The sequence below is a fragment of the Panthera tigris genome, chromosome C2, assembly GCF_018350195.1.
Source record: "Panthera tigris isolate Pti1 chromosome C2, P.tigris_Pti1_mat1.1, whole genome shotgun sequence".
NCBI classification, from domain to species: domain Eukaryota; kingdom Metazoa; phylum Chordata; class Mammalia; order Carnivora; family Felidae; genus Panthera; species Panthera tigris.
The window spans coordinates 73,501,948-73,527,458 of record NC_056668.1 but is presented as its reverse complement, the minus strand read 5'-3'; the positions used below and the strand labels follow the sequence as shown (position 1 = coordinate 73,527,458).

At 40.7% G+C, this 25,511-nt stretch overlaps 2 protein-coding genes across 10 annotated transcripts in view; both read right to left on the bottom strand.

The window, feature by feature from the left end:
- Window positions 1–572: 572 nt before the first annotated feature.
- Window positions 573–5,799, bottom strand: GP5 (glycoprotein V platelet). 3 transcript variants are annotated; one of them, XM_042956915.1, is made up of 3 exons: window positions 5,718–5,799; window positions 5,035–5,179; window positions 573–4,740 (listed from the first exon to the last, which is right to left on the bottom strand). In XM_042956915.1, exons 2-3 carry the CDS (start codon window positions 5,160–5,162, stop codon window positions 3,027–3,029), a joined length of 1,842 nt encoding a protein of 613 aa, XP_042812849.1. In that variant the 5' UTR covers window positions 5,163–5,179; window positions 5,718–5,799; the 3' UTR covers window positions 573–3,026. The 3 variants fall into 3 exon arrangements, with proteins under 3 accessions (XP_042812849.1, XP_042812848.1, XP_007091058.2); XM_042956914.1 differs by lacking the exon at window positions 5,718–5,799 and having other exon boundaries at window positions 5,035–5,244; XM_007090996.2 differs by lacking the exon at window positions 5,718–5,799 and having other exon boundaries at window positions 5,064–5,136.
- Window positions 5,800–9,377: 3,578 nt separating this feature from the next.
- The window catches only part of ATP13A3 (ATPase 13A3), an 88,205-nt gene continuing 72,071 nt past the window's right edge, over window positions 9,378–25,511 (bottom strand). For 5 of the 7 annotated variants that reach the window (XM_042998747.1, XM_042998750.1, XM_015541500.2 and 2 more), the window contains 4 exons: window positions 24,493–24,581; window positions 21,018–21,098; window positions 19,430–19,519; window positions 9,378–12,852 (listed from right to left, as the gene is read on the bottom strand). In XM_042998747.1, the coding sequence (XP_042854681.1) occupies window positions 12,655–12,852; window positions 19,430–19,519; window positions 21,018–21,098; window positions 24,493–24,581 (458 nt within the window). In that variant the 3' untranslated portion in view covers window positions 9,378–12,654. Of the gene's footprint in view, window positions 12,853–19,429; window positions 19,520–21,017; window positions 21,099–24,492; window positions 24,582–25,511 lie in introns of those variants that run through there. The other 2 variants (XM_042998749.1, XR_006222121.1) reach the window with 2 other exon arrangements.

Genomic DNA, 25,511 nt, shown 5'->3' with positions numbered 1-25,511 from the left:
AAAATAAGTTCAACTTCTTGGGCACCAGGGTGGCTCAGTCAGTTACGCATCTGGCTTCGGCTCAGGTCATGATCTCACAGTTCTTGGGTTCAAGCCCTGTGTCAGGCCCTGCGCTGAGAGCTCAGAGCCTGGAGCCTGCTTCAGATTCTGTGTCTCCCCCTCTCTCTGCCCCTCCCCTGCTTGTGCTCTCTCTCTCTCAAAAATAAATAAATAAACATTAAAAAAAGTAAGTTAACTTCACCAGTTATCAGGGAAATGTAAGATAAATCAACAATGAGATACCATTCCACACCTATCAGATTTACAAAAATTCAAAATTATGGTATTATCATGCGTTGAGGAGGATGTGGAATAAGGGGAATAAAAGAAAAAAGAAAACACAACGGGAATACATGTCCATCAAAGATAGAACAAGTAAGTTGTGGAAAATTCATTCAACAGAATATTATGCATTTATTAAGATGAATGAACGAAAGCCAAATGTTTCTTATGGATAAATCTCAGAAATACGTGAGGGGCGCCTGGTTGGCTCAGTCAGAAGAGCATGCGACTGTTGATCTCAGGGTCATGAGCTTGAGCCCCAGGTTGGGTGTAGAGATTAAATAAACAAACTTGTTTAAAAAACTGTGAGCCCAGAGAAAAAAGTTTGAAGAATGCAACATGCCGAGTCGCATCATTTATAGAAAACTTTTTAAAAAGGCAAAGCGTTACTTTCCGCTGTTCAAGGTTGTAGACAGGTGTAAAGAGTATATAAAAACACCACTGAGAATGTAAAACACCAAATGTATCAAGTAGCTTACCTCTAAGGAGGGTCAGAGGAACAAGCACAGAGAAGAGATACAGGCAGGCACTTGCAACTTTGTCATATTTTATTGTGTTAAAAAAAAATATCTGAAGCAAATATAGCAGCTTTTTATAAAGCTGGTTGAGGTATCCAAAGTTGCTCTCCATACTCTTCTGAATGTTTGAAGGTAATGGCCAGGAGTTCCAGGGAGATGTTTTCGTTGGAGGGGACACCGAAATGTAAAGCGTGTACTTTGCTCTACGCTCTGCTCTCTCCCTGCACTTAGAAGAGTGCCTGGTGCAGAGGAGGTACTCCACAAATAGCTGCTGAATGAATGAACATATGCAAAGGCCCTGAGGCATGTTAGAACACTGTGTGTTCTGAAAGAGCTAATCATAAGGATAGCCAACTTCTGTTGAGCTCCATATGCACCAGTCACCGGCTTTACTATTTGATTAGGTCATTTCATCCTTGCCACAATGGTATGGGCCATTATTATCCTCACTCCCCAGGTGAAGAAACAGAGGCTTTGAGAGCTAGGTAGCTTGCCCAAGAACACAGTGGTTAGGACTAGAGTTCACATTCCATCAAAAAGTCTGGGTTTCATGATTTGGATAAGTTTCTGTTTTTGGAGCAGTCGAAATAAATAAGACAAGGTTGGGCCAAGAAGCCTACAGTGCAGGGGTCACATTAACACACACATGCCCTAGAGGGAAGGGTGAGCCAGGCCGGACAGGGGTGCTGAGGGTGCTTAGTGCATGGTAGTCCGGGAGGAGAGTACACGACACAACAGGGAACACTTGAGTCTGCCTGGGCAGTCATGGAAGGCTTTACCAGTTGAACTTGGTCTTGAAGGAGAAGTCTGCCTACCAACGCCAGGAACCCAGCCCTTCCGGCTCCACAACAGTTGGTGTTCAGAGGACCTACTGCTCAGGACTGTGAGCACAGAGTCCGACTACCCAGGGCCAAGACCAACCAAGGGGAAGACAAAGTGATTGAATGTAATCTCCCATCTGAGAAAGTTTGCTCTCACCTTTAAATGCACAGAGAAGAAACCAGCTCATAGTTTTTCTTTAGCGATCATGACAGCAGTAATAATTGCTTGCTCTTTAATAATAAGAGCTAACATTTATTGAGCATTGACTGTATGCGGGGCACTGGGCGAAGTCAGCACACGCTTTATTGCCCTTAACTCTCACAACAACTCTGTGAGGCAGGCACTATTTATCCCTTGCCAGGCAGGAGGACACCGGAGGCTTAGGGAGTTTAGGTGTCTTGCCCAAAGCCCTGTGCAGTTGGTGGGGGTGGGATTTGACACCACGATTGTCCACTGTCCGGCCCATGTTTAAACCACTGCTTCTCAAGAGCACAGACATCCAATTAAAGCAATAAGAGCTTTATGGCCCTCAGTTGGAAGACTAATTGAGAACGTGATGCCACCATAATAAACTAGAAACCAAGCTTATCATTAAAATTCATGAACACCTGTCACATGTTAGGTGTTCCATAAATGCTTGTGAAATGAGGTAGCATTTAGTGCCAGGAAATGGAAACCAACCCAGTGTCACAATGACACGCTTCACCCATGCAGGAAGCAAGGAGAAACAGAGAAGGCAAACAGGCGGGCAGAGCAGTGGTCGCCGGGCACGGACAGGGACTCCGAGGATCCAGGGCCCCTACTCCCTGGGCACTTAGACCTCTGGGGAGCTGCTCCTCCTCCTGCAACCCTCAGCTCCAGTCCCCTCCTCCTGCCGGTTTCTCCTGCTGCCCCTCACTTAGCCCGCACCACTGACCCTCGTGGCTTCTGTCCCTGGGGGCCGAGCTCCTGGTGGGAAGGCTTTGTGTTCTTTGTCTCCCGCCTATCACAGAGGAGGCCTCCTCCGAAAATAAACGCTGAAGGAAGGAAACCCAGCGCTCCCCCAAATAGTGCACGGGTCTGAGACACACAACGTGAGAAAAAGACAGGACAAAGGAAAGAACTGCAAGAGTTCTGTTTTTCAAAAGTAGCTTAAGAGAACAATCCACCCTGTAAGGCAGACAAGGATGCCTGCTGAGGGGAGGGACGGAGGAGGGAGACGGGGAGGTGGGATTGAGGAGAGAGGGGGGAAGAAGGAAGGGAGGAGGGAAGGAGGGGAGGGAGAGGGGAGAGGAAGACAGCTGCAGCCCGTCCGGATTCTCCCCCGAGCCACCTCTGACAGTACTCTGGCCACGTTTTAATTAGCGGCGAGGTTGTCCCATTGACTCAAACAAAAGCTCGCTCGCTCGCTCGCTCTCTGATTAATTTTCGAAAGAGCCCGCCGAGTTTAATCATAGCAAACACAATGACCCCCGTTACTACGGCCTGAGCAGCCAAAAGCAGGAAGTAAAGACCCCAGAACAGGCTGTGGTCTTGGCGACTGCCGTCGGCCACGAGCTGCGCCGGGGCCCGGGGTTTCCAGCTGTCGGGCACCGAGGCCGTGTGGCCCGGGGCCGCGGGGGCTGCGGCGGAGCGGGGAGGCGGGCCGCGGGCGCTCCGGCACTCGGGGTCGTCGTCGGGCAGGGCCCAGAGCGGCAGGCCGGCGCGGGGTCCGGGGCCGCGGCACCGCGGGGGCTCGGCTCGGCCCACGAGGCCCGGGTGCCGCCGCAGCCACGCCAGGAACGGCCCCAGGTCGCAGTCGCAGCGCCAGGGATTGTGCCCCAGCAGGACCTCCGCCAGCCGGGGCAGATCCGCGAACACGTCTCCGGGCAGGGTCTCCAGCAGGTTGTGCTCGAGCCGGACTCCCTCCAGGCTGCCGAGGTTGCGGAAGAGCCCGCGGGGCAGGGCCCGCAGCCGGTTGTGGCTCAGCGACACGCGGCGCAGCCGGCCGAGGCCGCGCAGCAAGCCGCCGGGGAGCGCGGCCAGGCTGTTGGAGTGCAGGGCGAGTACCTGGAGCTCGCCCAGGCCCCGGAAGGCGTCCTCGGGGAGCGCACTCAGACGCGGGCTCAGGGTCGCCCCGAACGCCCGCAGGCGGCTCAGGTTGCGGAAGGCGGCGGCCGGCAGGGTGCGCAGCCGCGTGCAGTTCAGCCACAGCTCCTGCAGGCCGGCCAGCTCCCCGAAGAGCACCTCCGGGAACTCCTCCAGCGGGTTCTCGAACAGGGTCAGGAAAGTCAAATTGTGCGAATAAAGGAAGAGGGCCGGGGGCAGGAACTCCAGGTGGTTTCTGGAAAGCGTCAAGGAGCTCAGGCTCCGGAGCCGGTCGAAGGCCCCCGGTGCGATGGAGCGGATGCGGTTTCTGTCCAGCTGCAGCTCCACCAGGGCACGCAGGCTACTCAACAGCCCCGAATCCAGAGAGACGAGCTGGTTCGAGTGCAGCACGAGTTTCTCCAGCTTAGCCTGTGCGCCAAACAATCCCCGGGGCAGGTGGGTCAAATTATTTCTCGATAAATCCAACACTTTCAAGTTCCCCAGGTTTGTGAAGAGGCGAGCGGGAAGAAAAGCGAGTTGATTTTGGTTCAAAAAGAGCTCCTGCAGGTTAACCAGTTTCTGAAACATGTTTTGGTCAATGTCCTTTAGTTCGTTGCGGTCCAGAAACAACTGTTCCAGGAGCACCGTCTTATCCAACAGCGCACCTGGAAGATGAGTGATCTTGTTGCGCGACAGCCTCAGGGTTTTAAGTTTTATCAGGTCGTCGAAGGTGCCGGGGGCAATGGCGGAAATGTGGCTGTCCGACAGCATCAGGCGCTGCAGGATGGTCATGCCACTGAAGCTGTGGTTCTGTAAGGTGCCGCGGCCCATTTGGAAGAGCAGGATGTGCGTGAGGTTGACGGGCAGGCCGAGCTCGGCGATGCGCGCTACGCTACTCCCGGTGCACTGCGCGGCGTCCCGGAACACACACTTGCAGGCGGGGGGACAGGGGAGAGGCTGGGCGCGCAGGAGCCCCAGCGCCGCGCACAGTAGGGCGCTTCTCAGCATGTCTGCAAGGGCCGCAGCGGGAGGTCTGGAGGCGACACACAAAACGCTCACATTGGATCTTGCAACCCTGCGGAGGCATGAGCCTTCCACCAGGATTATCACTGGCTTTAAGTGTTACCCAGATACAACTAAGTATCCCTCTTTTCTTAGAAATGCAGATTTTCCTGGGGCGGGGGGGGGGTGGGGGTGGGGAGGGGGTGGTGAAAAGACTTTCATTCTACACTGCGAGGTCTCATCCTTTTGTTCTACCGATTTTCTACTCTCAGTTTAAAGCCTTAAAATTAAAGCGTTTTCAAAGCCAATACTTTAAAATCCTTACATAGAACTGATGAAAATAATTCTTCTCACATTCAAGAATGTCTCACATGCATCACTGAGCAGTGCCCAAGGCGAAGAGAACCTTGATCTTCTCACCTTTACCCAGGGGTGGCTATAACCAGCAGTCATGAAGGGAACGGCAAAGTCTGTAAAAAACAACAGCAACCACCACCTGATTCCTTTTACCACACTCATGCTGTATGCACGGTACTTATTCTACTAAAACAATAACACCCTCGAATAGCGAACACCTCTATTTAGCCACAGTGAGAAAAACAGGTAATATCTATCGCGTTATGCCATACATGGTTCTCAGCACTTGATTTACATTGATTCATTCACTCCTTACGTTAACCCTATGAGGTAGCTATTATTCTTAACCCCAGCTAAAGGATGATGAAGCTAAGACACAGAAAGGGTACGTAACTGACCCAGGGTCATAGAGCTAGAATTGTTGACAGGGAGCTATCATTCCTAAGATGCTTAACAAAAAATTAATACCAACTCGTGGCGTTGAAGTACATGTGAAATATGCACAGTAGTACTAATCTGCCAAAACAATGTTTCGCAAGTGGAATTGTACACAAATCATTTCTTGTACTAAATTTTATATATCTTGTGCGTATAGAGACTAACCAAGCCCTCCAGTTGCCCATCCCTAATTTTTAAAGTATTTGGCCTTACCTGAAATGGTGCTGCACCCCAAAGCAACTGAAAGGCTTAGGGCTTTGCCTGTGATTCAACACTTTCCAAAGGAAGAGGGAAGTATCCTTGCATCCTGAGGATAAAGACTTTACCAGAATAAAAGTCATGGAAAGGACTTTATCTCAGAGGGCATATTCTGGTTTTTAATGACAGATATCTTCAAACGGAAGAGACCATTTGTAACCTGAGTCTTACTGTCAAAGGAATGATAAGAGCAGGAGGGAAGTTTCTCCATAAAATAGCACATTATGACTCTGTGATGCTAGGAAAATTTAGTGACATGGTGGGCTCATTGTGGCAGCCATGCCCCAAATGGACCACACTTCGAGTCTTCCTTTTCTTGCCATGTTGTCCCAATTCTTTATTCCAGTTCTTCTCTTCCCCATTTAGGAATAATAAAGCTAAGAACATTCTCCAATGCTCCACTCATTTTTTTCTTCTTCTTAGAAATAATAAGGCTAAAAACATTCTAGAATATGTTAAAAAAGTGGCATTACTGAGTTGAAGGGTGTTCACATGTTCAATTTAATTTAGGAATGTCCAACTGCATTTCAAAGTAGTTGTACCAATATATGATGCCTAGTGTGTGGCAGTTCCTGTGCTTCATACCTACCTCTGTCCATACCTGGAATTGATTTTTTTAATTTAATTTTTACCATTCATAGGAAGTAATCATCTCCGGGTGGTTTTTTTCATTTCCCCCATTTAATGATGAACTTGGGCATCTTTTCATATTTTTTTAAAGTTTATTTACTTTTGAGACAGAGAGAGAGACAGAGACAGAACGGGGGGAGGGACACAGAGGGAGAGAGAGGGAATCCCAAGCAGGCTTCCCACTGTCAGCGCAGAGCCTGACACTGGGCTGGATCCCACAAACCATGGGATCATGACCTGAGCGGAGACCAAGAGTCATGCATGTAACCCACTGAGCCACCCAGGTGCCCCATCTTTTCATATTTTTAATGCTCACTTGTGCTTCATCTTCTAAAAAATTTGGGTGCTTTTCTTTTGCCCATTTTCCTATATGCAAATATGTATGTTTATGTCTTTCAGAAAACTGAACTGTAGGCATTCTTTATGTATTCTGGATACTAATCCTTTGTCAGTTATAGATGTCAATTATCTTCAATTAGTTGGTAGTTTGCTTTTTCATCTTCTTCATGATGCCTTATTATGGATGTTGTCTTTTTTTTTTTTTAATTTGATGTTTTTGAGAGAGAGTGAGTGTGCGCAAGCGCATGAGTTGGGCGGGGGGGGGGGGGGGGGTGCCGAGAGAGAGGGAGTCACAGAATCCAAAGCAGGCTCCAGGCTCCGAGCTGTCAGCACAGAGCCTGATGTGGGGCTTGAACTCACAGACCATGAGATCATGACCTGAGCCAAAGTCAGATGCTTAACCAACTGAACCACCCAGGTGCCCCAGATATTAAGTCTTAATATAGCCAAAGTTATCAATCTTTTATGATTTTTTTTTTGTATTGAAATAAATCCTCCACTCCTCCCCCCCCCACCAAATCTCCTATAATGCCTGAGTTTTATAGTTTTGTCTTTTTAGATCCTTAATCCATCTAGAATTAATTTTTGTGTATGATGTGTGAGTTGAGTCCATTTTTTCCCCCCACTAAGATAATCTGCTGGCCTAGCCCCATTTATATATAATTAAATCAATTCCTTCTGCCATTAGAACAACAATGTTACCACAGTCATGAACCAACCATCTCATGAATGTGTGGGTCTGTTTCTGGGCTATTTAATAACCCCTGTACCAATACCATACTGAAATAACCTTTTTAAAAAACTGCAAATACCTAGCACTTTATGAAGTGTGAAGAAACACACATTCTCATACTACAGTGGTAGAACTATAAATTGGAGCACACTTTTGGGGGAAAATTTAGCGGTATCAACCAATTACAAATATACATATACATCCTCTGTCCAGCAGTTCTACTGCTAAAAATACACCCTGTGTCTATGCTCATTAAGATTTGTGCACAAAATGGGGCACCTATGGGCTTAGTCAGTAGAGTATGCAACTCTTGATCTCAGGGTCATGAGTTCAAGCCCCACATTGGGTGTGGAGCCTACTTAAAAAAAAACTGTGCACAAAAACACTGCAAGGTTGTTTGTAACAGAAAAAGAAAATTAAATGACCATCAACAGGGAAGTAGTCATCTAAATTATGAAAATACCCATGCAATGGAATGCCATGTGGACTTTGAAAAAATCAGAGCTGCAAGTGCTGATGTCTAACAGAATGATGTATAACAAGGGCAACATAGTATATATACATGATTTGTATAGATTTTAAACAGCATAAGACTTCGTGTCAAACTCTGGTAGGCTTCTGTGGCCTACTTCCCCAGGAAGCACTCCAATCAGAATGACCTCCAAGTGTTAATTCTTTGAAGAGAGCAGGACATTCGAATGCCCAAGAAGGGTATGGAAGTTGCAGACGGTAGAGGAAAATTGTGAGTCCATTCGTTGAAAATCTGGATGGGATATTGAGAAGTATTTTTTAAATATGTATTTGGGGAGAGTGCAGGCGGGGGAGGGGACAGAGGATCTGAAGCAGGCTCTGTGACGACAGGCTGACAACAGAGATCCCCCAAGCCATGAGATCATGACCTGAGCTGAAGTCAGACGCTCGACTGAGCCACCCAGATGCCCCGAGAAGTTATTTTGAACAACGAATGAAGTTGGTGGCTCGAGTGTTTTGCGTCCTTCGTATTTTGGATTCAGGAACAGGTTAGAAATCTGCTATCCTAAGAGGCAACTCCTGTATAAAAGTCACCCTGGCCTGTAAGATTTGGCCTTTCTGTCTACCTGGATGAGATAGGCTTTTCTCCTCGGTGGATGGTGACTCAGAGACCAGGGCACTCTGAACGCTGACAGTCTCATCCAGACTCCTACAACTCCCTCCTTCCCTGCAATACATACTCGAAATATGGCAACTGGAAGCAACGCACAGGGAAGATAGAGACATGCAGGACGGTGGTGCCCACACACAGGCTGTGGGGACATGTCATTTGCTACACAAACCATAGTGAATGGAAAGAATGTGGACTCAAACTAAACCTTCACACCATCCATTCAATCCATCACACCGCAGCCAGCCACACGGGCCACAGCAGAGGACGCACACCTCCTGTAGGACCCATGACGTCTAGAGAGACCTCCTGGCCCAGCACAAACCCTGCCTTCTCTGGGGTTTCTAGCACCAAGTAATTAATTCCACAGTTTCTCTCTCCCTGGAATGCTCTTTTTGCACCCACAGCTGCCATTTCGCTTCAAACTTACCATGTTTTACATGGCATTAGCTCTGGGTTTGATCTTCCCAACTGTTAATAGATTATAAGCCTCCAGTCTTGTATTTCACTATTTCCCTCAGACCTTCTTACGCTGTTAACATTTGATTCTACATTGTATCTGACAGATGGGTTTCCACAGGATGGTCACACACACGATGTGGTAAATATGTGGGATGTGGTATTTATTCCCTTCAAAAATCCAAAGTTAAAAAAAAACGGGGGGGGGGGGATGGAGAAGTATTAAGTAGGAAAGTAGATCCAGAGAGGGCAGTACTTGTATAGCTAAATGGCACACAAATGTAGAAGGACGCAGGAAAAAAAATGTCATTTCAATCATTTAAATTTTTATTTTCAATAGCTTTCAATCCAAAAAAGATTTCATAAGGTTATTTACAGTGCTGAATGTACAATTATGAATGTATGCCTTTTTGACATCAGGGTACCATTCTTGAGCAGCAATACAATTTAAAAAATATAAAGATGCAGTATCATTTCTGATATAAAGTTACTTAAAAAAATCCAAAGTCTTAGGGATTCACAAATCATAACAGGAAGTAACTATCTTATTAATTTAATGTGCACATAATTACCAAATTTTATTACATTAAAAATATGTGTAAATGCCCACAGACTGTACAAAAATTAACACCCCACATTTTGTCAAAAGTTCCCAACCACCTCCCACCATAAATATACAAAAACCTATTTTCAGATATGTCAAAATTGCATGCGTGAGATCTTATAGAATGTTTTCTAAAGCTTGAATTTTGCTCTTCTCTGGATAGTGGATCTATAGCCAGCTGGGGAACAGAATACATAGACCATGATATGTTATTTACCATGCCTCTGAAACTGTGTAGTATCTTCACAAACACGGGAGACAAAATAAATAAGAGTCAAGACTGCAACAGTTCTGTTTAAATCCAAGTGCAATTTGGAAAGCTCTCAAATGTAAGAATTATAAAACTAATATAAAAAGTATTTCTTTTGTTGTTGGCTTAGCCACTTTTCTTCAAGCATTATTTGCAGCATTGCTTTACAGCAGTTGGTGCTAGAAGATACAAAACATATAGTTACCACTATTTATATTTGAGGGAGGAAAAAAAGAACAAAAAACTTTAAACAACCCTGAGGGAGACACACATTAAAAATCTTGTTATTTATTTAAAAAGTTAAAAAGTTACATATCATTATTTAACAATTACTTTCCTGGACATTTCTGTCCTTTAAGTATGTGCATAAATAAAATTTAAATCGGCAATATTTATTAATCTTTAATACATCAAAATAATATATGTACAGATTTTTAAATTTAGGTCTGTATACACTCAAATAATTTAATGTGAAATTCAGAATCAAAATTACTATGTCATGGTGATCTACAGAGAGAGAACTCAGTCTATTGATGGCACTGAGTAGGACCCACACCTGGATTCACAGACATTCTTCAAATAACATTCTGGAAACCATCAATTACAACTTGAGCAACCCACCTTGTCTATGTTGAAATGTAACTTCCTACAAATGCTTTTCCACCTACCTAAAAACCTCATTCCTTTGAAAACAATATGGACAAATGAGATATAAAACCCTTATAAAATCTAAATGTTAAAAAAAAAGGGTGTAAAAAATATAGCTTTTTATGATCATGCTCTTAAATTAAAGATGTTAAATACAATCCGATAACTGGATTTTTAAGCTGCTACTTAGCAATTACTTTAATTATATGCTTCAGTATTTAAATCAAATAATAAAATTTACAATTCTGGGAAATCACTTAAGAATAACACTTATACATATCAGAAATGAATGTGGAAATTAAAAAATGATCGAGATAAGTAACTATAGAAAACAGTGCTAAATCACAGCTCAAGAGGTCTAAGATGCATAGCTTCATAGAATCATTCATGGAACAACTGTTCTTACCTAAGGTGTATTAATATCATACTTTTTGATGGAAAACTTCGATTGTATTTTTATAAGAATCATTCATCAGTGGCAATAAGCAATAACAGTGATCCTGAGTGTAACTTACATTTTCCTATAGTTACCAAACATCATTCAGGTCTCTGCAGCATAAGAAATGAGAACCGTGTGGTTCTATAGTTCCAGCTAACATTGGATAAATTGGTACGTATCTATCAGGAAAATAATGATTAGCTAGAAGTGGAAAGCACAAGCATGCTACCAGTTAAGGAAGAACATAGGATAACGTCCCACAGTTTTAGCAGTTTAGTGTCCATTTTATAGCAATATCAGTTTCCTTGTTTATTGTAACTGTGGGCTTTTGCCAAGCTGCTGGATCTTACCTAGAAAGGCATTTTTAAAGTTACTTTAATTTTGTTTAAAATTTAAACATTAACCAGACAAAACAGGCGAAAAATCTTTTTCACATTTCTTTTGGCTCAATTAATGTCTAGTCTTAACTTTATTTCAATTTTTCCCCCCAGAAATTTTTACAACCAAAAAATGCTCCTTTGTAAACATCCAATCCAAAATAAGCTCTGACCTCTGGCGCCATCTACTGGCATAAAACAAATTCACCAAGTTCATCCTGCTTTGAAAAAGTAGCAGTCATTCAAAACCACTCATTTTTAAGCCTCATTATTGATAGGAGACTTATATCAACCCTTAAAATTTTTAGGAGGTAAAAGTCTAACTCAAAAAACTCAAAAAAAAAAAAAAAACCAAACAACTCACTATTATCTTGTCTTTAAGTAATTAAAAACCTAGAAGAAAAGAAAAATCTTTAAAATGATAAAACCTGAGAGAAAAAACAGCTATGAAGAGAGATTAGAAAGACAGATCTATATCTATTGCCAAAGGAAATAATCTTTTTTTCCTAGTGAAAATGGTTCTATGGTTCTACAACATTTAACTGAAGTAAATCGTACTATTGACAGCAGACAGATCACAAGATCCATTCAATAGCTTTGAGGGACATCTGAAGAAGGCAGTGAAGCACCTTGCTGATTAGAAAAATAAAACCCAGGCAGTTTGTACAGAAATTATAAAACCGTAAATGGAAATTACCTGAGTTGTTCTATAAGCAACATCATAAAACTCACCCCTAGGCTATCAAAGGGAACTGGTTTGTGTATATATGGAATTCTTTGGAAGAAATATTGGAATCAAATGAAAACAGGCTTTCTACCTATTTTCACTGGAGGCTAATTAACACCCATTTTATTTATCAATCACAAATTTAGGGGTGGTAAATAAATGAGGGCTTTTTCTGACAAGGGTTTGTGAAAATATATTTAAACGCATTAACCAAGTCTCAGAAGCTGATGTCTAAAAACCTATCAAATATCAACTTTCTTCTGTACCCTATTTAAACAGCATCACTGAGGGTAACAAGAAAATTCTGGAAATATATGTAATATGTAGTTCCTGAATACAGACATAAGACTTTACAGACTGATTAAGAATTTAACTGGAAGGCCAACTGTCTTATTTAAAAAAAAAAAAAAAAAAAAAAAAACCCTCTCAAATCAGCTATACTAGAAGAGACATAAATTGAAATGGTGCCATTCTGACGCACAGGATCGGAAAGTCCGGAAATTACATTCTCCTGCTACCAGCATACCACTGAGAGTGACGCAGCGCTACGTTATGGTGATGATTTGACATGATCCATTCTCCTTAACTAAAGCTTTAGCCTCTGTTGTTGTTTGAGGTTTGGGTGGCCATTCTGGATCAACCAAGAGCTCCTGAGCCAGATACATGTACTTTGCCTTTGGTATCTTCTTTCTACAGCCCAGGGCCCAGGACAAGCAGCATTTTCCCCACCGATCCACTGACGCCTAAGAAAATAAGGGGGGGAAAAACACACTAGTAGATTAAGGGCTGCTTGTTTTTAACAAGTTTTTTAAAGCACAGTACATCAACACAGAAAAGTAAGAGGAAATGACTTCTGCATATGACAAATGAAAAAAACTCAAGTAAAAAAGGTCAGCTTTCAATTATTTAGGAACATATTTTTTAAGATTTTTTAAATTATCAATGCAATTTCATTTTATTTAGTTTTATGTACCTATCCTCTTGTGTGCAGATAAATTTTTTAAAAAAATTGCAAATCTGGGTTTTATAATTCTATAACACATAAAACATCAAGTGAAGAATAACTTTAAACTATTCAGAAAGAAAACATTTTTCATATTTAATATAGAGACCCTCATATTCTATCCCAAATTATCTCTTAATACCATTCCTCCTGGCAACTTAGCCCCTGATCATTTTTTGGAAGAAAGCATTGTTAAATATTATTGTTACTGTTAGTGAATGTCACCTTTCAAAAAATGAAGCACGATGAAAATATTGTTAGGTCAAAATTAGAATTTATATCATGTTTATTGTCAATCACTTAACACACTTTCATTAACATAAAAAAAATTTTCATTTTATAATTATAGTGTCCCCTGGTGTTCCACTATGGGAAAGAAGTACGCAGAAAATTACTTCTGAAAAGGTAAACTGAGTACTACTTCTTAGAATTATTTCGTAATAAAAAGCTCTGCTGGCACTGAAATCCTTCTGGATCAATCCTGATGTTTTTAATGAATGTGATCTTAGATAAACAGTCTCTGAAGAACAAGAAAGCAGTCCCTAGTAATTGTACAAAAATGTAAATTCAATATAGGCCCTCAGAACTGGTCTTAATTGAAATTTGAGATAAATAACTAAACCTGAAATCAGGTAACTAAAATGACTATTCAGAGACCTGTGGTCATATTCACCTCTGAAGATCAACAGTCAATTTCTAATTATTTTGGCTGTTGCTTCTCCAAAGCAAAATCTAAATCCCAGGTTGTTTTGTTTTGCCATCAAACTACGAGTAGGTTTAATCTCAACGGAGGTAATCTCACAAAATGCAAGTGTAACATAACGGAGGTAGACAACATTCTAATTTTAACACCCAAATGGCTTCATCATTGAGAGAGGCAAATTTGCTATAACACAGGTTTTGAAACATATGTTTCTAAATTGGCCAGTGGAGAGCAGCAAAAAGACTTTAAAATAAAAACTTTAATGGGGTGCCTGGGTGGCTCAGTCGGTTAAGCGTCCGACTTCGGCTCAGGTCATGATCTCACAGTTCGTGGGTTCGAGCCCCACGTCGGGCTCTGTTCTGACAGCTCAGAGCCTGGAGCCCGTTTCAGATTCTGTGTCTCCTCTCCCTCTCTGCCCCTCCCCTGTTCATGCTCTGTCTCTGTCTCAAAAATAAAAAATAAACAGTAAAAAAAAAATTTTTTAAATAAAAACTTTAAAAAAATTTTTAAAGGTCTTCTAGTTTATTTTGTCAACAAACATGGTTTGTTGCTGCACTGGTACCAGGAATTCACAGGCACAAACTGTGGTCACAAGTAAGGTGCAGGGGATTGGGGGGCAGGTAGATGCTGGAGATCATTTATCTAGTAGCGTCTTTACTGTCATAGCTAAAAAGAGTTTATCATCATCATCTTAAAACAAGTCTACAAGAAAATATTTGGCATTAAGATACAGAAGAGACTAGATATAGGATTCTCAAGGTGATCCAAATAACAAATACGGATGACCCTTGAACGACATGGGTTTGAACTGTGTAGGTCCGATTATGCACATTTTGATAAATACAGTACTTCCTTATGATTTCTGCAGTCACAAGTTTTATCTAAATATGATACATACAACACGCAAAATATGTGTTAACTTTATTTTATCAGTAAGGCCAACAGTAGGCTATCTATCAGTAGTTAAGTTTTTGAGAAGTCAAAAGTTATACACAGATTCTGGACCGCGCAGTGAGGGGGGTGGTTAGCACCTCTCACACGTGTGTTGTTAAAGGGTCAACTGTAATTCCTTTCCACATACACATGTCATGCAAGCACATATACAATAACCCTTGACATTTAACCTGAGGTGAGGCTCACTACTTGGATCTATCTTTTCCCAAAGGTGTTTAATTCTTCAATGTAATTGTAGGAAAGATCATTGTTCCTAAATCAATCCAAAAGCTGTCACTTTTTATTTTACAGCCTACAGCACTGTTAAAGGACCACAAGAAAAGACTAAAAAAAAAAAAAGCAAGAAAAGATAGGCCTTGTCTGTCCAGATGAGCCATCCAGGTTAAAGGGCAATGTGGCAAGCATAGCACGCTGAGTTAAGGAAAATCATAGCCCAGGGTCTCCAAATTTAAGAGACACACACACACATACACTACACACAAATAGACACATATATACCTATATCCACTGTTTCCTACCTGTAGAAAGTGTGGCAAGCAATAAAATTAAAACAAATTTCATTGCAAATAGAATCACAATTAAATAGAACTCCTTCCACATTAAGGTGAATATTTTTTTAAAAAATCCTATTTCCTTATTAAAAACAAGTACGCTTGTTATAATTTAGAAAAAATAAATTAAGTCACAAGAAACACTAGGGGATCCCCCTTCTGCTTAAATTGGAAACATTTTGTTCCTGTACCCTCCCCTCCCCCAAATATCATACGCATGAAGTACACTATAGGCAAGCACAGGTTTGTTAGTTGAAACAAACATACCACATGCATCCTCAAATACAACAGAATTCACTGGTAGAGAAAATAACAGGTGCTACAGGCATGCTAGAATGAGAAATGAACCAAGGGAGAGATGATGGCAGCAAGAAGAGAAAGCAGCTCTGTGCACCAAGAAGGCAGATGTGGAGCAGCACAGGGCTCAGAATGAGCACTCGGGTCTCCCCAAACACCTAGGCATAAGTCCCTGAAGCAGGAGAACACAGTAGCCATAGCAACTGGAAGGAGTGGTTAAACAACCAAGTGTATCCCTCAAGGATGGGAAAGAAGCTGCCACAGTCCAACAGAGAAACCACAAGGAACTTGCAAAAAGATCTACAGCTAAAATTCTCCTGCTTCTTAGACCATTCCAAGCTGTTGGTTCTAGAACCCCAATGCCAGTTTACTTTCAGCAGTGTCTTTTACAAAATGTTTTCATGAGTAGCATGTAAAGGAATAAAGCCATGCTTGTGGGAAAAATGCTGTAATGATACTGTGGTTTTCATAATAGTCTTCTTCCATACCAATCCCGAATATAAAAATAAAGACAACCAGAATTAGCATTCTATCTAAGTAAGCTCAAACAATGTTTCAGTGGCATAAGGACTACAACTAATACTTGCTTTCCCCCGCAAAAGGAAAACAATCAGGCACAAATCCTCAGGCGGGATCAAACTACATGATGATGTAATCCTAGTTCCACATCTACCACTAAGTGGCCTCAGTTTACCAGACGTGGGATATGCACCAATGCTTCTTAGCAAGAGAATGTGCTGCACAGATCTTCCCAAACAGGGTAAAGCTCTATAGAAAACTCTTCTTAAAATCAGAAACCCTGGTTTCAACGCCCAACTCTGTCACTCAGTAGATGGCTTAACCATGGCAAGTTGACTGAATATTGCTTCTTTACGTATATAGTGAAGTGAGAAATACCTTAAGATTTTGGGAGGATCCTGGAGGTGTTGCACAGTACCTTACAGATTATCAGGTATTTTAGAAAAGGTTATCAGAGATTTCCAGATGAGGCTCTTGACTTCCCAATCCAACTGTCTAAGACCCGGAGCCTAGTCCAGGGCCTCTGGTTTTGAAACTTTCAACCTATATGGGTCTATATGGTTAGGAAGACAAAGAAGAAATAGGGCTTTTCATCCCCCAGAAATAATATAGACAGTTGGGACTTGCAGTCTGAGAAGATCTCCTGTGATTCTTGGTAGAAAAGAGCACAGAGCAGGCAGGCACGAACAACAGTTTGTGGCACAGGAGAATTACGGCAGCCACAGAAGTCCCTGATGCAGCAGGCCACTCTCACCTCTAGTCTCTTTTCACCTTCAACCTTGACACCAGTGACATCTTGGACTAAAAATTCTCTGTTGGGAGGGGTTTGTCCTGCGTACTACCATAGGATGTTCATTTAGCAGCATCCTTGGCCTCTGCCCACTACATGCCAGTAGCAACCCCTCTTCCCCTCCAATTGTGATAACCAAAAATGTCTCCAGACACCATCAAATGTCTGGGGACGGGGGGTGGCGAGCAACAGAGTGGTCTCAATCAATATAACTAGCTGACTGGTTCTTGAAGGGTCACAAATATGAACAGTGAAGCCACATTACACATTCTGAAAGTGTCAGAAGATGAAAGTGTATCATTCTGTGCTAACACATTATAAGAACTCTTTTCTAAAGCCAGCAATTTTAAAAATGCTTTCTTAATCACAATCACAGAAACTGAAGACTAAAATTGTTGTCTGCTCAGTGATTCTCAGAACAAGGTGGCAAACACACAGGGGATGCTGGACTTGTCTATTCTAGACCACTTTCTGCCTTCACTCTCTCCTCTGAACACTTCAGAGATAGGAAGCCACATGAGAGACACAGACTTTTAAAATAAGGAGGAGGGGCCCCTGGGTGGCTCAGTCAGTTAAGTATCCGACTTCGGCTCAGGTCATGATCTCACGGTGAGTTCAAGCCCCACATCGGGCTCTGTGCTGACAGCTCAGAGCCTGGAGCCTGCTTCGGATTCTGTGTCTCCCTCTCTCTCTCTCTGCCCCTCTCCTGCTCACACTCTGTCTCTCTCAAAATAAATAAACATTTTAAAAATTCATTAAAAAAAAATAAAATAAAATAAGGAGGACAGATACTAACAAATTTCTAGGAAACAGAGACTTAGCAAATAATAGAATTGTCTCTCATTTAATTTTGTTTGAAAAGTGAGGAGAAATGTCCAATTCAAATATTTTAAAGGAGGCTTATGACCCCCCACTTTTGACTAAATAGGGATATATAATGCCTCCTCAGAATCTGCATTTCTTATTTAAAAATTTTATTTATTTTTTTAAAGTAACCTCTACACCCAATGTGGGGCTTGAACTCATGACCCTGAGATCAAGAGTCGCACGCTCCACCAACTGAGCCAGCCAGGCACCCCTGCATTTTCTGGATCAACAGTGAGAGCTGAAAACTCAATGTAAATGTTTTCCTTGGCCTGGGCCTTGCCAATGCAAACATGTCATATGAGGACTGATGATAGGAGCCGAAATCCACCCCTTGAAGTAATGTAGTGAGGTAACCCAAAGGAAAAAAAAACTCAGACACAGAGGAGATTTCGCTAATGGATGTGAGCCCTGATACAGTTCTAGCCATATCACTATACTGTTTTGAGAAAAAGGAACTAAAGGTGAAGCCAGACGCATGCCATTAGTACCAAACTTTCACTCTTCGTCATAAAGCATTAAAAAAGGAAATGGCACTCCACAGGACCTCTTAAAAAGAAAGCAATCTGTGATATTACTCTGGGCATCGAGCCTACTAAACTACCAAAATAAAGTTCAGGAAGTTGCTACTTAGGTAAAAGAAGGCTAAAAATAAGTGAGTGACCCAACTCAGAAATGCCAGGGAATCCTCTTGAACTCTGACAGCTTTCCTCTTGGCTGAGGATGAGCAGAAGATTTAGGACTTGGCATATGTAAAAAGCCCATCACGCACCTACAAACAGCAATGGGTCAGATCATGAGGCAAGGAGACACTGTATTGTCAAGTTCTCTACAGCTAAACAAGTGGATCAGAGCTGATTCGACGGTTACCAGTTTAAAAAAACTAAGACGGACCTTATATGTTTCCTTATGTGTTGTAGAAGTACATACATGTGTATTAGTCATATACTACATGACTAGAGGTTACAGTATATGACTACAGCATCCAAACACTAGGAAATGGGTTTTATTCATCTCTTTCTCTTCTCTTTTTACCATGGAGCTTGTGTATCTTTCAAATAGTAAGCTGCTTAATGGATCTAAAAACTCAAAAGTCCTAAGCAATGGTTTATATAAAGATCTGCACAGTCTCTCTGAGATTTTTTCTGAATGAAGAGAGACATACGTCTGGAAAAGCCAAAGAGCTGCCCAAAATTAAGGCACAGTAACTGCTGACAAGCAATCAGAAATAATTCCTCAAAATTTTGTTCTCTGGACTCTGATTCATGAACAATTCCCATTTCATAACTTTGTTTACATGAATCTCATTTAGCTTCTAATGGGACTCATGAAAACTGTAAACATGTAAGCCAGAGAGAAATGGAAAAATGAACTCTCACTACTGAGAAAAAGATCTTCAGACACAGAGAAGATAAGGATTGGAATGGAAAAGAGACTTATGAAATTCCTGAAGTCCTGAAAAGCCTGTAACAAACGTTTGCCAAGAATTTTCTAGGACTCCTTACAGGAAATGGAATGCCAGGCGCAGGGGAAAGGTGGAGGTGACACACAACAGAATACCACCCTACAGAAGGCAGAGCACACAACTAAAGGAGCCTAGATACACGTGAAGAATGGAGAGCAAGTGCTGATTTCCAACCTGTGGCGGCTGTGTGGTGGTGAAGCGGTATTCTCCTTGTTTGTCTCGATTGAACACAACTTTCCAAAGGACCATGTCAAGGAAGAAGTTCTGAGAGATATTCCAGTGAGTTAAGAATTAAAAATGACTAAGTCATTCTTTATTAATGCGCACATTTTTAAAAGGCTCACACAACGCTGCATCATTAGTGAAAAACATGACTTGGTTTTCATACAATTTCAGTTAATATTGAAAAAGGATAAAGTATAATAGAACTTTTTTGTTTTACACAACAGAACTTTTGTAACAAATATAAATCATCATAAAATTCTTGATAAAATGGGACCTCTAAACTTCCCACAAAATATGGCTTTTATTTGAATCCTCAGGCCTTTCCCATATTAAAATAATGGTTATAATCTGAGTTAACAATGAATTATTTTCACTGAGTTAAACATAATATGTATAAATGTGTATGACTTCATCAGAGTCCAACATAAATAATTCTTGACGGTGAGCAAGAATAATAAATTAAGAGAAATTATGAGAGGATTCCCTTAAAAATTTTTTTTTATTTTATTTTAAATAACATTTATATGAACAGATAAACTTCTATAGAAAAAGGAAAGCTTTTAAAATATAGTATCTTGGATATACTTTCTGGTGTCCATAAAACAGAGAAAATCATTTTCACTGGGCAATTTAAAAAGATCAGTACCATAATATCCATGCTGCCCACTATGGCCCAAATTTAAATACCAAGTCATCTTTTAGAAAGATAACAAATTAAACATAATTTCCAAGTTGAGAACAATTATCACCAAGGCACACACAGTTCCCCACAAATTACCTAATTTTAGTTCAAAAGCCTGCCTCATAAACAAGCCCTTAACTTAAAAATCACAACTGCATCTCCTTCTTCCATTTCACCTATTGCTACTAGAGGAGTGAATTAGAATAGTAGTTCTGAGAACAGACAAAATCTTATTAAAAAGAGCAAATGAGAACTTACTCGCTCCCTTTATAGAAGCCAAATTAAAGGCAATCCTACTAGGAGAGTAACTATAAAATATACAATGGATCAAAGAGGACTTAAGACCTCTAGAGGAAACTTAGAAGTAACTACCAAGTACGAAGTTCCAGCAATCAGTGCTGGTAAGTTCACAGTGGTCGTTATTTTATACTTTTGATAAACTGTTATTAAAATTCACTACAATTCATGGAGAAAGCCCCTCCCTCCTTTCTTTCCTTCAATGGGAGATTTTACTGTATATCGCAGGTCACTGGTGGTACATGCCCACTGTGATTTCATGATCACTGGTTTACTATGAGCACCAATCTTCTCTCCCTTCTAAAGATCACTGCTTTTTGCTATCTCACTGGTTACTTTCTCCTATCTGTATGAGTGCAGCTAAGTTATATCCCTTAACAGGACTACATTCAGTTCATGGAAAAGGTCAAGAAGAAAAAGCTAAATGATTTTAACTAAAATGAAACTGAGATTCTTGGTAGATTTCCATGCTGCCACCTGTCCTCTTCCTCCAGGAGTATTAAATCACCAAGAATCCCAAAACAGCAACATAGTCATTTGATCATCTGAAGTGCTTACCTCCACCATGATAGATACAAGGGCATTGACAAGAACAATCATAAGCATAGTTATACGCCACTGATATGGTACACACACTATCTGTAAGACAAAAATTTTTAAGTTAAAATTGTAGTACGCAATTAACATTACTGCATTATATAATAATTTCTACATTTACCGAATTCCTATTATATACCAAGTACCTTCACATACATTATCTACTCTATCCTTAACAATGCCACAAGGTATATCCACTTTTCCGATGACAAAAGTGTAACTCAAGGTTAAAAGAATACAGTAAAGCGGCTGAGCTTAGAGTCAAATCCTAATCACTAAGACTCAAAAGCCCATACTTTCTACTGGTTCATGAACTTCTTACAAGTCCCTATTTTTAAAGTAAAGTCTTGTCTTTAAACAATGAGGCAGATACCAATCTAATAATGAAGTATCATTCAAAACTCTACATATTGATATAAAGACAAATTCATAAAAGGACTATCCAAATCAATTTAACAAACAGTCTACGTTTTCACTTTAAAATCTATGTTTAATTTCTAAGGTCTAAAAAAGAAAAAGAAAAAAAATTCCATTCATGCATTCACCTTTTAGTCAACTAGCAAATATTTACTGAGCACCTAAGATACTATGCTAGGTGCTGTGGAGTTGATACGATCTAAGAGGTTTTAGAAAAACCCCCTATGACTCCAGCAAGAAAGATTTCAGGGGTGGAGACTGCTATAGTGATCAAGGCAAGAGATGATGGAAGCTGAAACTAGTGATGGGGCCACAAAATAAGAAATATATATGTGGTTTCTGTGTAACACAGAGCTTTTAAAACTCTTTTAATTTCCCAAGTGATGTTGGCAATAGAAATATCTTACCCAGAGCTTCTAAATCTCCTGGAATATCCTGGTATCATGTTTTTTATTCTAATGAGGCTACTCTTGGTGGGCTCTGGATAGCTTGAGGGTGGGGGTTGGTCATCAGAAAGACTAAGCCATGATTAGAAGCTCAGAACTTTCAGCCCCGCTCTCCCATCCTCCACAGAAGGGAGAGGGACTAGAGATTGAGTTAATAATAGACAATGACTACATAATGAAGCCTCCATTTAAAAAAAATGTCCCTCAACTTCAGGGTTTGGAGAGCTTCTGGTTCGGTCAACACATGCATGTGCTGGGAGGGTGGTGCAGCCCCAACTCCACAGGAACAGAAGCTCTTATGCTCGAGGCCTTTCTAGACCTCGGCCTATCTGCCTTTTAACCAGGTTGTACATTTGTACCTTTATTATAATCTTTATTATAAACCAATAAACATAAGTGTTTCCCTGAGTTTTACAGCAAATTCTCAAACCTGAGAAGTGGGTTCTGGGAACTCTGGTTCATAGCTAATTAGTCAGAAGTACAGGTGATGACTTGGGACTTGCAATTTGTTGGGGAGCACTCTTGTGGGACACAGCCCTTAACCTGTAGGGTCTGGCTAATTCCAGGTAGTGCCAGAACTGAACTGTAAGATACTGAGTTGGAGTCCAGAGTTGGAGACGAGTGTGGGAAAAACCCCCACACAACTGGTGTCAGAAGTTTTGTGAATAGAGGAAACAACGGTTTCTTTTTAGGTGGCAAATGGGATGGATTAAAGCTAAAAGATTCCAAGTAAGAAAATGGAGAGAATCTAGGAAAAGACTGGCTTTAAAAAGAAAAGGAGAAGACAAGGACACATATACACACTTCTGACTTGGATAAATGGTGGTACTAAAAAAACCAAGACAAAGCAGGGTTGAGGAAGAATATGATGATAAGCTTAGTTATAAAAATGCTGAATCAGAGAATTGATGGGTGAACCACGCATATAATATTCAGTATGTCAGTGCATATTCAATCCTAAGGCTCAGTTGTGACAGCTAGACCAACACAGATGGCACCATGGGTGAAGCTGGCACTATAGAGCAGCTCACCCAAATGTACAGAGTAACACGAGCGAGAAGAACAAGAACGTGTGGAACACTAACGTTTAAGGAACAGGAAGAGTCTGAATCCATCACAGAGAATGAGAACTAGTCATAAGGGTAGGAAAAAATCAGAAGGGGGCACAGCATCACAAAACTGTAGAGGGAGTCTCAAGAATAATCACATGGCTAACTTTTCAAATACTGCTGAAGAGTCAAGTAAGGTTGGGAACAAAATAATTAAAAGGACAAGTCCACTGAACTTAAGAAGACAGAAGTGAAGCAGCAGAAAGACACATGTGGCGGGAGAAACATAAGTGGTTTTTGTTTTCTTCTTTTGCTTAAAGTGCTTATCTAAATCCCTCCATGAAGCATGTGGGGAAACAGACACTCATACACTGCTGGTAAGGACTATAAATCGTCAATCTTTTCCAAGTTGAATAACACAGCTGCTTGTACCTGGGATAAACCACTCCATTCCCACTCTGTGGTATGTCAACACTCACTCCCATACACTACGGGACCTGTACTGCACGTTCATACTGGCACTGTTAACACAGGAAAAGACTACAAACAACCTAATTATTTGCCAATGGAGAATGGAGAAATGCATGAAAATATATTCCTACAATGGAATTCTATATAGTAGTGAAAATGAAATGCATGTATCAACATGGATGCCTCTTAAAAATAATGCTAATGGGAAAAAGCAAGTCACAGAAAAATACAAATAGTAAGATAACATTGTCATATAGGTCAAAAGCAAGCAAAACTTCTATGGCTTCATACAGTATGGTAATTGTATAATGAAAAGCAAGCCAATGAGACAAAAAATTAGAATAGTGGTTCCCTCAGAATGTTTGGAAAAAGATACATGATAGTGCCTTACTGATGCTGGTAGTGTTACCTTTTTAGGTTGGATGATGAACTCGTGGGTGTTATTTTATTACTATTACGCTTAACAACTTAAATAGGTGTGCATTTTCTTCTATATAAAACAGGTATTTCAGCATTCATAAAGTTTTTAATGAAAAAAAGAACTCAGTGGACAGTGAAGAAGAGGCAGTAGGTATAGACTACTCAAGAAGTGGATCGATAAGGGACACATCAAATAACAGGGTCAAAGTTTTTTTATTTTTAAAGACCAAGCAACATTTGTTTGTAGACAGGGAAATGGAACCAGAAGCAAAGACTGAAGGAACAGGAAAGAAACATAAAATAACACGTAGAGCAATAAAAGCTGATGTTCCAATTATGTTCTTTATTCTTTCTAGGGTATTTTTGGGTCACTTTAACTGCATTTTAGAAAATTCAGAAAGAAGAGATCCTGGGGCGGGGGGGAAGACCTTCAGAGTTGAGTCTCTGTCCCCAGTAACCCGAGAACAAAGGAGGGGGTAGATCATAAGCCCTAGCAAACATCCAGAAGTCCTATTTGGCTGTGTAACTTTCATGAACTATTAGTGTGTCATCTTCTATTACTGTCTTACTACTGCTATCCTAGATATTATCACCCTCAGACAACCAGTAGTAATTGATGTGCTGAACCCTTACCTGAAGAACCTGGTCAATAGAGGCAACTGGATGCAACATGATGAGTAATATGAAAACATACAAAATAATCACAGACACAACAAAAAAATCTGAAAAAGAAAGTAAAACAATTAAATTAGAAGTTCCTTTAAATAAAAAAGCATATAATAACAACTGGTATACTGGCAATCCTAAATTTGGTTTTGGATACATCTATTTAGGTTGATGAAGTACATAAAATGTGTGTTTTATGTTATTTCCTAGAGTATGGCACAACATTCAGGCCCAAAGGATTCATTATGTGACATAGAAATAATCAGCATTTATAAAAATAGGAGACATTTTGTAGTTCTCCTAGATAGACAGCTAATTTATAAGATAATCAAGTCAATATATAATTCACAGATAGGAGACTAGATTATGTAGAGCAAAATGAAATTATCATTTAAAACATGTATGTAATAATTATTGTTGAATATAAAAATACTGAATAACATTTATTCCCAGTATTAAGTATGTTATAATCCTAAATGGAGACATTCTAATTTGACTGTAAGTATATTTCTGTTAAGTGTATCCCACTTTCTTAATGACTTCCTCCATGAAATATTTCTACAGAAAATGTACGCTAAAACCCAGAAACTGAGTATCTACTATTTTAAATGTGGGTTAATCCACTTGCTGCAGTAGCTAGGAGTGGTAAATTCAGTCTCAGAGTACTTTGCATTACTTTCCTAACTCCAAAATAAAACTCCCTGCTTGTGGTCATTTTGTTAACCGTGTACATACATGCATACACCTGCAAATATACAAACATACTCTCATATAATGAGCCTTAAGGCTCAGAACTTTCCCCATTATATTGCTACCCCCCCCCCCCCAACTTTTTCCCCTTGTTTCTTTGGTTTGGATATTTACTTACAAGTTCTTATTTGAGGTCATCTTGAAACTCAAATTTTACTAACACCATGTAAAACCAAAATTTTATCACGAAGCCTTCAGATTGGGTAAAGAAGTTAATATCCTATTTTATGGACTTT

Excerpts from the sequence above, each read along its gene's own strand:
- GP5 (XM_042956914.1), bottom strand. The coding sequence starts at position 5,228 with ATGAGTGTGGTAAAAGGAATCAGGTGGTGGTTGCTGTTGTTTTTTACA. Across the intron at positions 4,741-5,034 it reads ATTATTTTCATCAGTTCTAT|ACCTCCCGCTGCGGCCCTTG; the intron begins GTAAGGATTTTA and ends TGTCGCCTCCAG.